We start from the raw sequence: 11234 nt of genomic DNA, 5'->3' as shown, positions 1-11234 counted from the left end.
CCATGCTGGCATCAACAAGTGTGTAAGAAATATTTTTTTAATCTTCGATGATATGCTACAGCATTATATCATTCAGTGTTTTATCAGCCTTGGGGATACATTATAACACCCAAAGATAAATGTAATTTTATTTTTTTATTTTCTTGTTACCTCAAACAAAAGATGGTGTGGGATATAGGTTTGTTCAGTCTTGGCTTGGTAAGACTGGTTTGCCTTCTTCCTACAGCATATTGGATCTTATCACTAAGTTGTTTATTTAGCTACTTTTACTCACACTCACTGTTTGTTTCTGTCTTCAGGAGACGGGTTATTGGTGTCGAAAGGTCCGAAGTGGTTTCGCCATAGAAGGCTCTTGACCCCAGGTTTCAATTACGATGTTTTGAAACCATACGTAAAGCTCATGTCCCAATCTGCAAAAGCGGTATGTAAATGTAAAAATCATAACTCCTATTGTGTAAAAAAAAAAAAAAAAAAAAGTGCAATGTGTTGATGAACACGTAGGTCTCAGTTATCTGGATGACATATTTTGCACGAAGTCTTTTCAAGTTAATGAGTGTCAGGGTATTTTCCATATCCTGCAGAGAAGTCACAGCTGTTCTCATTATTACCAGGACACGTGGGAAAGTTACACAAACACCAGTGAAGCCTTTGAATTGTTTGAACACGTGAGCCTTATGACACAGGATGGCGTCATGAAGTGTGGGTTTTCGAACCATTCACAGGTTCCGTTCTATGTTCTCCCTTGTTGTAAATCAAAAACAATACAGAAGGGTTCATCTTAATTGGAGAAAATGTGGCTGTTAATGTTTGCCCACATTCTTATTTCAGCGGAATAAATGCATACATGCAGGCAGTGTATGAACTCAGAAATCTGACAAACTTGTGATTCAGTACGTTCCCATACCACAATGACCTTATTTTCTACGTCAGCCCACATGGTTTTAGATGCAGGAAAGCAAGCAGGGTGGCTCATAGTCATACAGATAATCTATAATGTGATTAGCAATGCTCCAATTATCACTTGATCCGGATTCAATCACTTTGCCATGCATGTATGTTCATTTCTAGAGTGACTGCAAATACTCATCTACCATCTTCTTTTTTGAAGAGGCAGTTATGAGAAAGAGGAAAGAAGAACTAAAGGAAGAGACCGAGCTGAGCCTCATTCAGGGCAAGAGATACTTGGACTTTCTGGACATCCTTCTCTCTGCAAGAGTATGTTACGTAATATCAGTTTTAGCTCTTATTTCAAATATGACACATTCCTTCAGTTGCTTAGTGTGATCACACACCACAAACCTTAAAATGCTCATACATACCTGTTGTCAAAATAACTCCGAAGGAAAAATAATGTTAAAATGATTTGTGAGAATTAAGTAGAGACATTTAAAACAAAACACCCCTAAAATTAGATTAGATTAGATTTGACTTTATTCATCCCGCAGTGGGGAAATTTGCTCGTCACAGCAGCATAAAAAAGACAAAAAAGGTGCACACGATATGAACAAATTTACAAATACGTATGGGATTTAGGAAATAAGATAGATAAAAAATTATTATTTTCAAAAAAATAAAAATAAAAGCAATGAATAAATACACACTCAAAGACTAACTATAAAATAAAAATAAATAAATACAGCTTGGACGATGAATATAAAGTGACAGGTGCTATGGAATGAGTAAATGTTTGCTGTCCAAACTTGTTGGTTCCTGCAAACATTCCTGATAAACCAGGGTCTGGCTCACCTCAGCTTTCTCGGCTTTTCATGTCTATGTTAATATTCTCTTATGGACATAAATATAAGGCAGTTTTAATGTGTCTATTACACAAAGTCAACATAGCAAGACAAATACGAAATAACCTTTTAGCCAAGAAGAAAAGAAGTTGATGTTTTTTGTTTGAGTTCAATTTTTTGTTGCTGAGAAAAGTGTCATGCTCCACCAGCTTGTTTTTCTTACCTTTAAATACGGTGGCAAAAAAGACTTGAACTTAAAATCATCTGCATTTAAATGTGTCTTAAAATCAATAAGAAAATGGTCTTCATTGAAGTTACAATTATGAACCAACCAACCCAACCTATTTAACTAATAACACACCAATCCTCATCGTCATGTATTGTTCTCATACCCTGAATACACCCGAAGAAAACGTTTGTGAATCTACAAGCTAATGAGAAAAACAAAAACGAGTTCGGAGTAAGCAAGGCTGAAATCCATCGAATGAAACGAAATTTGTGAAGGAGATTCCAATACTCATCACCGACCTGATTAACAAAATCTTGACTGTACATCTTATGCTCAACTCTTATGGTTTCTTTGTAAAGTACAGTATTTGTTTTAAGTGCTTCACAAGTAAAATGGTGACAATTTGTATTAGTTGTAGGAGTACTAGCCACAGTAGTTGTACTTTAACAAATAGTTTGATTCATTTTTATATTTTGATCTTTAATTTCACTGCCAGGATGAGAATCAGCAGGGTCTGTCAGATGAAGATATACGATCAGAAGTGGACACCTTTATGTTTGAGGGCCACGACACAGTAGAGCAGTAGAGCCTCTTTCCTCCTCTACTGCCTGGCCTGCCACCCGGAACACCAGAAGATTTGCAGGGATGAGATCATTGATGGCAAGGACACCATGGAGTGGTAGGCTTACACAATGAAAACATTGTAAAATGGAAGCAAGTCAGTGCCTTGACTTTACTGATTCTTGATGAATAACATTGACCTCTCTGAGGTCCGTGACTTTTGAGTGTTTGTTTAACCAGCCTTGAACAATATACAACTCATGTTAAGCTGTTATACTAGAATGTTCTTAAAACCATTTCATTTCACCATCACACTATCTTATGGCTCATTCTCCATCAGATAGTTTCAATTCTTTGATTCAGCTTTTATTACATAGTGAAATATTTAAAGTTGTTTATTTCAGTACTTCATTTTACTACGACACAACACTGATGTTTTTTTTCCATCTTGTCTTTTGATAGGTCTTTGTTCTGCTGCGGTTCCTTCCGGAGAACATTTCTACAAGGTCACCTCATGCGTCTGTGCCCTTCTAGCACAGAAGGGCCCAGCATGGGCTGAGGTTTGTGGTCACCTTACACTTCATAACCGTGTGAATGATGTCATCAGTTTACAGCTACTCATTGTCTATTCTATCTGACAGTCTGATGCGTATGTGAATGTGTAAATTAGCACCCGTGCTTTTTTCTACTAAATACAAGTTGGTTTTTTTGGAGTTGCTAGAGAAATTTAGAGTAAAGGTGAACATTGGGTAACCTAATATTAATTCAATTTGAAACAATACACAACCTTTGTCATGAATTTTGATTTGATAAAAAAGTTTATTTTTCATTCTGGTCCGTCTGCTACATGTCTTACTCTCATGAGAACATGCTGCTTTCCTCTCATGTTATTACTCAAATCATTTCTTTTCCGTTTTCCATTTCTTATATATAATATGTTGTCCTCCCTCAGAAACTGCATTGGTCAGATCTTTGCTATGAATGAGATGAAAGTGGTGATAGCCCAGACACTGAAGCGTCACCATCTGATCGAAGACCCTGCTTTCAAACTGAAAATAATTCCAAAACTGGTTCTCCGCTCCCTGAATGGTATCCACATTAAGATCAAACCTGGAGACCCAGAGGTGTAAAGGGATGCAACTGCACGAACTCCTGGAAAATGCATTATTTAGTAAGTGAATCATTTTACTTGACTTGATGCACTTCTAACATTTAACTAAGCTTTTGCACTGACATAGAGTTTTAGATAATTGTGAATTGTGTTGTATTTTCTATGTTTTGGAATGAATTACTTGTTGAAAAACTACAATAGGAAAAGTTGAAATCAGCTCGTTACACTGAAACACTGTTTTTAATGAGACATTTTTGCACTTTCTATGTGAAAAATGAATAGCACTTGTATTGCTTTGGGAGATTTGCTCCTAATCATTTTGTAATGAATATAAAATATTTGAAAAGGAACATTGTCCTTTCATCATTTTTGTTATTATATAATATAAATGTATAATTTAGATGTTATGAAAGAAATTATAACTTCACCTTCTGAAGCTTTCAGTTTTCCCTCCTAAGGTCTGCAAAACACAAATTATATAACGTTCATTACTTCATTATTCTCATTACATATATAAAACACCTAAGGTAATTTATGTAGGTCATTACAAGAAAAGGTCAAATGGATGCATACTATTACAGGTGCTTAGTTGGTACTAAGGGAGGACATGGCTTACACCAAAACCTAAAAAAAAGAACATTCTACTTCACTGTGTTGTGCTGCGTCTTTCAGGGTGTTTTGGTTGTGGTTGATGAATGAGTCACAACCACGTCAAACAAACAAAAGGTTTAGCTGAGCTGATATAGTAATTTACTAATTTGAAATTGATGGCCATCTGCATTTACAGGCACAAGTAGATGTGTGTCAATCGAGGCAGCTATGTCAGAGAGGTGTACTATATATACAGAAGTACCTCACCATATTTCACATCAGAAAATATTGACATTTAAAACGACAGAGATCCAGTAAATAAGCACAAAGGTGGAATTGGAGTCAGTAGTTTGTGGAGTGGCAGGCCTTTAAAGCAGACTGAAATCGTTCAGAAAGATTATTGTTCCATATGAGGGCTGAGAAAGAACTAGTGCACCACTTTTGGTGGGAGAAGGGAAAGGTTGATAATTGTTAAGAGACCCCTGATCGAGATTTCTTCAGTTGCGGTTTGAACACAGTAAATCACACACCAACCTAAAAAAAAACCTAAACCTAAAAAAAAAAAAAAAAAAAAAAAAAAAATTCCCCTCGGGGATTAATAAAGTAACTACCTAACCTAACCTAAGAGAAGTTCAAGTTGACGCATCAATGTTACAAGGACAGGCTAGAATCACTCAGGATACAATCAGGCCAAGGGTGTTACCACTACAATGAGCAGGTTCATGCACAAGCTGGGTGAAAGTATCAGGAAAGGCCCCAAAGGCTTATGAGTCAAAAGTAATTTATTTTTTATTTACAGTCATATCAGTACAAAATCCACACACCCACAAGGACAAAAAGTCACCAGCACAGTTTGTAAAAATGAAATGATTCCTCTCTTTTGATCTCAGAAATCCAATCTTTCACCTATTTAAAGATCCCGTAGAATGGCCACTTGAACTTCTTGGGAAACTGCTTTTCCTGGACAGCAGTGTACTTGTGGTCGTCTCATGCTCTACCAGAGGATAGAACTCTATGGAAGTCTAACCTAAGATCATTCAGTCAGCTCTATCAACTCAACCAGCCCTTTTTTTTTTTTTTTTAAACACTACCCCATAGGTTTACTCTAAGTCTTGATACCGTATTGACAAGCAGCTCTTTCCAAAGGAAATTACAAAGAAATGTTGTTGGTCAGGATGCATACCATGCCCTGTGACCACAGTGTTGTAGGTATTGTTCCTTTACATCAGATCACCTTTGTACTGCCCACATTTGAGAGAGAAAAACTCAAAACATTTCGTGGGACCTTTAAAGTACGCTCTGTATAAACCCAGTACAAGTCGATTACATGTTTGACATGTAATTAACTAACTTTTTTTTTTTTTTTTTTTTTGCTGCTGTGTGCAAAGACACAGTTCCTATGACTCAAGTTGGTTCAGGAAAACAAAATAACAGTGTACTGTAAAAACTGCACTGTACTCTGTTACATGAGAGATGTTGACGTGCTACATGATCAATAAAGCAGTCCAAATCCAAACCCCCATTTTTACTAACAATGTTTTGCAGCAAAACTGGTATTTGTTATTGTGCTAGAATCCATTCTCCTATATTCTGTTACTACTTGTCAATATTCCAATTAAATCCCAAACATACAAAACTGTCAAATTCTTGTACTTACAGTAGAGCTGTGCAGGGAAAATGGGCAACAAACCATTTAAAACTCAATATACCAGAAACAGTCGAAGGCCAAATACGATCAGTCTACTGTTTGGACAGGGCAAATGGCTTTTACCTGCATGACAAATGAAGTCATGGGATGCACATATAGATTTTGGTTAAGGTTGGTTCAACAGGCCTTGAACAAAGGTGCCTGCAAGCCTGCAGCTAAACCTCATTGAAATTCTGACCTGTGTGCACAGGTCACCATCTAGTGGCCAGTAGGAAAAAGGCAAGACACTTCAGTTTATGTGATATTGGTCGAATACACGGAATGAAAATCTTGCAACGAGTAAAATATTCGATCACATTATATCAATAGGTGTTCAAAATAAAAAGCAGCCCTAGGTTTCGACATGAATTCAGTTCACATCTGGAGTCTGACTTTCCTGACTTCTCAGTAAAATATCTTGTATAAAAGTACTTTATGCCATTTGATTAATAGCACTTCCAACGTTCTTCAGGAGTGGGGAAAAATAAAAAAAAAATATTAAACATGTAGAAAAGAATACAACTTCACATCCGTCAAATCAAATCCATCAAAAACATAACGTAGTGATGCATTATATCCATGTAGCCTGCCACTCGGACTCAAATGCTCACAGCCAAATCCTGTTAATTCAGGCGAATTTTGTTGCCATCAACAAGATTGTGCTATTTTAGGGCCAAATTACTAACTGTTGACAAAGAGGATGATATCTTTTCCTTGAACCAATCACAACCATGTTGGGTGGCGCTAAGCCGAGGATGCAGAACTGCTGCCTCGCTCAAGTCTGGGGGGGGGGGGAACTTGTTTTGGTGGAACATTTACACGTAGGGATGCGATCCCTGGGATTAAAATGGCTTCATCCCTTAAAGGACCAAGCAGGCCTGCCTTATTGCAGGATCCAAATCTTCATAAAAACTAGCAAAGCTCAGAGGTTGTTGTTGTTGTTTCCTGTTGTGTGTGCAATCTTGAAACCATTAACCCACAGATAGCAAAAAAATGGAAGACTAAAAGTGTTGACCAATGGCAGGTTTATATCAACATTCTCCATCCTTTGAGTCAGACTCTCTTGTGACAGACTACAGGGAACATGTGTGGTGCCTTTTTGCAATGACAGTGAGTAACACAACAAATAAAATAAAAAAAAAGTAGAGGTGAACGGCTCCACCTCGGCCAGGTCACAGTCCCTGGTGTATCTGCTGGTAACCTGAGAGTCATCAGCTTTAAGAAACGGGTTAGATGAGTAGTGAAGGGGTGGGTTTCTTGCCCGGCCAAGCTTCTTTGGCATACTTCTTTTTGCGTGGCTCGTTGTGGGTCTCTGGTAGGTAGGGGGCCGTTACAGGTGTGGGGTTGAGGGTGACGGGGGGCTGGGGAGCCTCTGGGGCCAGGTCAACCTCTGGTGCTGGATTAGGGAAGGGCAGAGGAAGCCCCCCCTGCATAGCAGCACCTCCTGGAGCTCCCGTTGGCTGGTTCTCGTGACTGGTGGGAGGCAAGTCCCCGTAGAGGCCACCGCCCAAGCTGTAGCTGTGGATTCGTTTTGAAGTGAGGTCATCCAGACCCAGAGTGTTTTGGCTCTCTGATCTCCGTTTCTACAGCAGGGATGGAAGAGTATTAACTTCACGAGTCACAAACTTGCAGCTAACCCACTGGAAATTTTCAAAGTGTTTCACACTGGGAAAACCGGTGCCATGTTCAACAAGTGAGCTGCAGAGGACCGGTTATCATTTTTGCTAAAACTGTTAACGTAATAGATCAACACACAAAACTTACCTTAATGGGGATGACAGCAGTCTGCACCATATTTCTAAACCGTCCGACCGAGGGGTCTATGTCCTCTGTGAGGGTTTAAAAAAAAAAACAATTGTTAAGAATTTATTGCTGGGTTGCATTTCTTCTCATGAAACTTAGATTTGGACAGATCTGATCATTGATGTGGGTTTATTATATATTTACACAATACACAAAGACCCTCACTGCAAAATCTTCTCAATCTAAATAATTAACTGCCTTAATTAATATTATGTACAATCTATGAAAGCCTTGTGCAAGAACACAAATTAGGGAGATATATTCAGACAAGCGTAAGTTTGGTTTCAAAGTAAACCTACAAATTAGTCAAAACTAAAAATCCTCCTCAGTTACATGCTTTAAAACATTCACAAGGAATTTTCAATTAAACTAAAAGTGACAAATCTACCACAATTTTTTTTTTTTCTGTTTGGCATTATCAGTAAAAAAAAATAGCTGCGTTTAAGCACGGTTGTTTCATACTGTGAGTTTCTTGAGTTACACTAATGCCTCCTTCACTCTGATCTGTACCTGGGTTAATGATGGAGTCCTCTTCATTGAAGGTGACTCTGGAGTTCCTCCGTTTCCTTTTCGGCCTCTGGATTTCCAGGTTGCCTTCCTCGATGGTCAGGAGCGAGATGCGCTTGTTGTGAGCCGTGTTAAACTCCGTTAGGTTCTGGCAGGATACAGACATCACGAGAAAAAGGTGTGAAGTGGTTGCATTGATATCACAACACAATAAATCAGACTGAGCTGGATAGTAACAAGTGGCATCATAAACCTATGGAAAAAGTGAACATTTGTATTTGTCAAAAAACAACAACATGCCTGAAGTTTAGCAAACAGCACCTTGGCCCTTCACATGCAGCTATTTTCTTCCTCCTTCTCAACGCAGTTCACGTTTAATAACATGAGAATATTGTAACGTACCTCCAGCTCTGTCTCCTCCTCAGGAAGGCCAAGCAGTCCTTTCAGCTCCTCGTCCTCCCCTGTCTTACTGTCTCCTGTGCCAGCACTGCCTTGGGTTTGAGGCTTCTCTCTGATGGTGTAGGTCCGTGTCGAGGCCCCAAAAGATATTGTAGAGTCTATGGGAACCTGCTGAGGCTTGTGTGCCTCCAGGCGGATGTGTCCGAGGAAAGTACCGTGCGCTGAAATGATGCAATTACATAAGGTTTTCATAAGCCCGTGATAATATAACAATGAAAACAAAATACTCACAGATGCTCCTGTGAACAAATCAAAGCATAAAATAAAGCTTTGTATCAAACAAGGGTAACCATGTCAATATTTGCCATTATTGCTGTAAATATAACTTATTGTTCGTCAGTCCTTTAATTTATATACTATTTACTAAATCACATTCATTAAAATGATTTATAATATGTTAATATTTATATCCCTTTCCCACAAGACTCATGTGTTGTGCATAACATAAGCACTTTCTGCCCAAACTAAGTTACCAGTCATGTATATCCGGTCAATGTGTATTTTCTGGAGCTTGTTACTACAAAGTTGCCTGTGGGAAACCAAATGTCATTCTACTGTTACCAGAATAAATTGCTTTTTTAAGGCCGAGACAGAGAGAAAGAGAGAGTAGAGACTACAAGAGAGATTATGCAGCTTCAATACAAGTTAACTTTGATAGTTTGAAGTTAGTAAACCTATTGTTTTCACAGGATAACAAACAGAAAGATGTGAGGCAACTAAAAGAGAGAAGGCCCAGACAAAGCTTTTTTTTTTAATTAACCTGAAATCTAATGATTATTTCCATTACTTTGTGAATTGATCCATTTTTTTCTAGATAATATCTCAAATATATTACATTTGTGATGTAACGTGAAAATACAGGGAAGCTTACCATCTACAGGCTGTAACCTCAGGATGTTAAATATTTCAGCTTGAGAAATTATGAACAGATTATCAAAATGAGAATAATACTAACACTGTTCGCTGTTGATAAATCAAAGAGTCCTTTCAGCTCTGATGTGTATCACCTTGTGCCTTCATTTTGCCCAGTAAAACCTTTTTCTTTGCAGGTTATCTTTCGCTCTACGTAAACCTGCTGACCTTGAAAAATGAGCATAAAAGTGTGTCAGTGCGAGTGATTTCTTACTGCTGTTGAGGTCTATAAGGAAGACCCTTTTCAGGTGTTTGTGGTAGATGAGGGCCGCGTGAACGCGTGAGCACGACTGATGGTCGATGGTGAAGTCGCACCAGTCGGGGTTCCTCCCAAACAGGTAGTACTTCTTTTCATCTATGATCAGTTTCTAGAAGGACAAAAAAAACAAATTCAACGAATCAGGACATTAGAACTGCTGAACATCTCTTTAAACGGCTCTCTGTGCCTCTGAGTCATAACTCAACAGTGTTGCTGTCCACTGAAAAGCTTAAATCAGCAGGGCTGTTGCTGCTCTCGCACCGTTTGAAGCCTCGCAGCCACAGAAAAGCCCAGATGTGCTCGCACATCTGGGACGGAGCAGGCTGTCGAGGCGTGTATCTGGTGCGTTCAACTCTCCTGCCACATTATTAGCCATGACATGCTTTATCGCCAGCACACAACGGTACATTTCCAAGCCCTCGGTTACCTCTATAAGCTTGTCTCCCTTCATCACGTCCAGATGGAGCCCCGGGGGCGGTTTGCCTGCCCTGAAAGCAAACAGTCGGTGAAGGTTTTTAAACACGAATACAGTCTGCATAACATAACGAACATAAGCAAAGAGATGACTTTTTTTTCTTTTTTTTTTTACTGTAGCTTTGTTGGTTTTTTTTTTTGTATTAGTTCCAAGTTTTATCCAAGAAAACGAAAACACTCAACGCCATTTGTAAATCGATGCCAACGTTAGCGGGTTAGCCCGCTGCCCCGCTCAGATGCTAACGTTAGCTTCGGTAAATTACGAGCTTCTCTCTTGCGCGAAAGTCAGATGTACAAACGAGCGGACGTCACTCCGCTCGTTTGCATCTGATATTGCGTTACGGACAGACTGTTTCAACTTCAGCGTGTGCATTTTCTCACCATGATGGACAATCAAAAGGAGGGGGACTCTCTTTGCTTATTTTAGTCGCCATCTTGCTTTCAGCCTCTCAAAGCCGAGCTGCATGATGGGTAAACGTCACTTCGGGTACTTGGGAGTTGAAGTCCTGCGATCCGAGCATACAGTTTACATTCAATTGATATTAGACCTTATTCAGTGATTCATTTTTATTTATTTATTTTTTAATTATTATTTTGTCCTTAATTTAAAATGAGAGACAGCGTTCTCTAACTGTGCATAAAAATTAAAAACTACAGTGACCAAGAACAACTTTGAATTCCCACAAGAACCACAAGGAGTCTCTAGACCCTAAATATTTAACTCAAAAAGCTATGCGGGGGGGGGGGGGTGCTTTTGAAAGGTATCAGACTCGTGGGTCAGGGTTAGGGTCAAACCACCAGTTCTTCCGATCAGTGCAGGGCATGCTTGTTGCTTGGGCTTTTCTCCTAATATGGTGTTGTGGTGGAAAACATCTGAAGACAAGGCTGATCTTTGAGGCTGTCTA

The 11234-nt window shown here is 39.0% G+C and overlaps 2 protein-coding genes and 1 non-coding gene across 3 annotated transcripts; 1 reads left to right on the top strand and 2 right to left on the bottom strand.

Moving 5' to 3' along the window:
* Nucleotides 1-3932, top strand: cyp4t8 (cytochrome P450, family 4, subfamily T, polypeptide 8). The gene is given in 6 exon segments (XM_069138998.1): nt 1-421; nt 1115-1215; nt 2462-2542; nt 2544-2644; nt 2989-3086; nt 3479-3932. Coding segments are annotated over 4 exon segments (378 nt in total). The 5' UTR covers nt 1-421; nt 1115-1116; the 3' UTR covers nt 3086; nt 3479-3932.
* A 1060-nt stretch (nt 3933-4992) lies between these two features.
* On the bottom strand, nt 4993-10772 carry ppp1r8b (protein phosphatase 1, regulatory subunit 8b). The gene is made up of 7 exons (XM_069142277.1): nt 10711-10772; nt 10283-10343; nt 9811-9964; nt 8628-8845; nt 8229-8373; nt 7680-7744; nt 4993-7498 (listed from the first exon to the last, which is right to left on the bottom strand). Exons 1-7 carry the CDS (start codon nt 10761-10763, stop codon nt 7145-7147), a joined length of 1050 nt encoding a protein of 349 aa, XP_068998378.1. The 5' UTR covers nt 10764-10772; the 3' UTR covers nt 4993-7144.
* LOC138194611 (small Cajal body-specific RNA 1) lies at nt 10035-10203 on the bottom strand. The gene has a single exon (XR_011177941.1). It is a non-coding gene; the product is annotated as a small Cajal body-specific RNA 1 (non-coding RNA).
* Nucleotides 10773-11234: the final 462 nt, after the last annotated feature.

The sequence above is a fragment of the Embiotoca jacksoni genome, unplaced genomic scaffold (genome assembly GCF_022577435.1).
Source record: "Embiotoca jacksoni isolate LCO1_2020_lvr unplaced genomic scaffold, fEmbJac1.0.p SCAF_11, whole genome shotgun sequence".
NCBI lineage: Eukaryota > Metazoa > Chordata > Actinopteri > Embiotocidae > Embiotoca > Embiotoca jacksoni.
The sequence above is the reverse complement of the archived record's forward strand: the minus strand, read 5'-3'. Positions and strand labels throughout refer to the sequence as shown.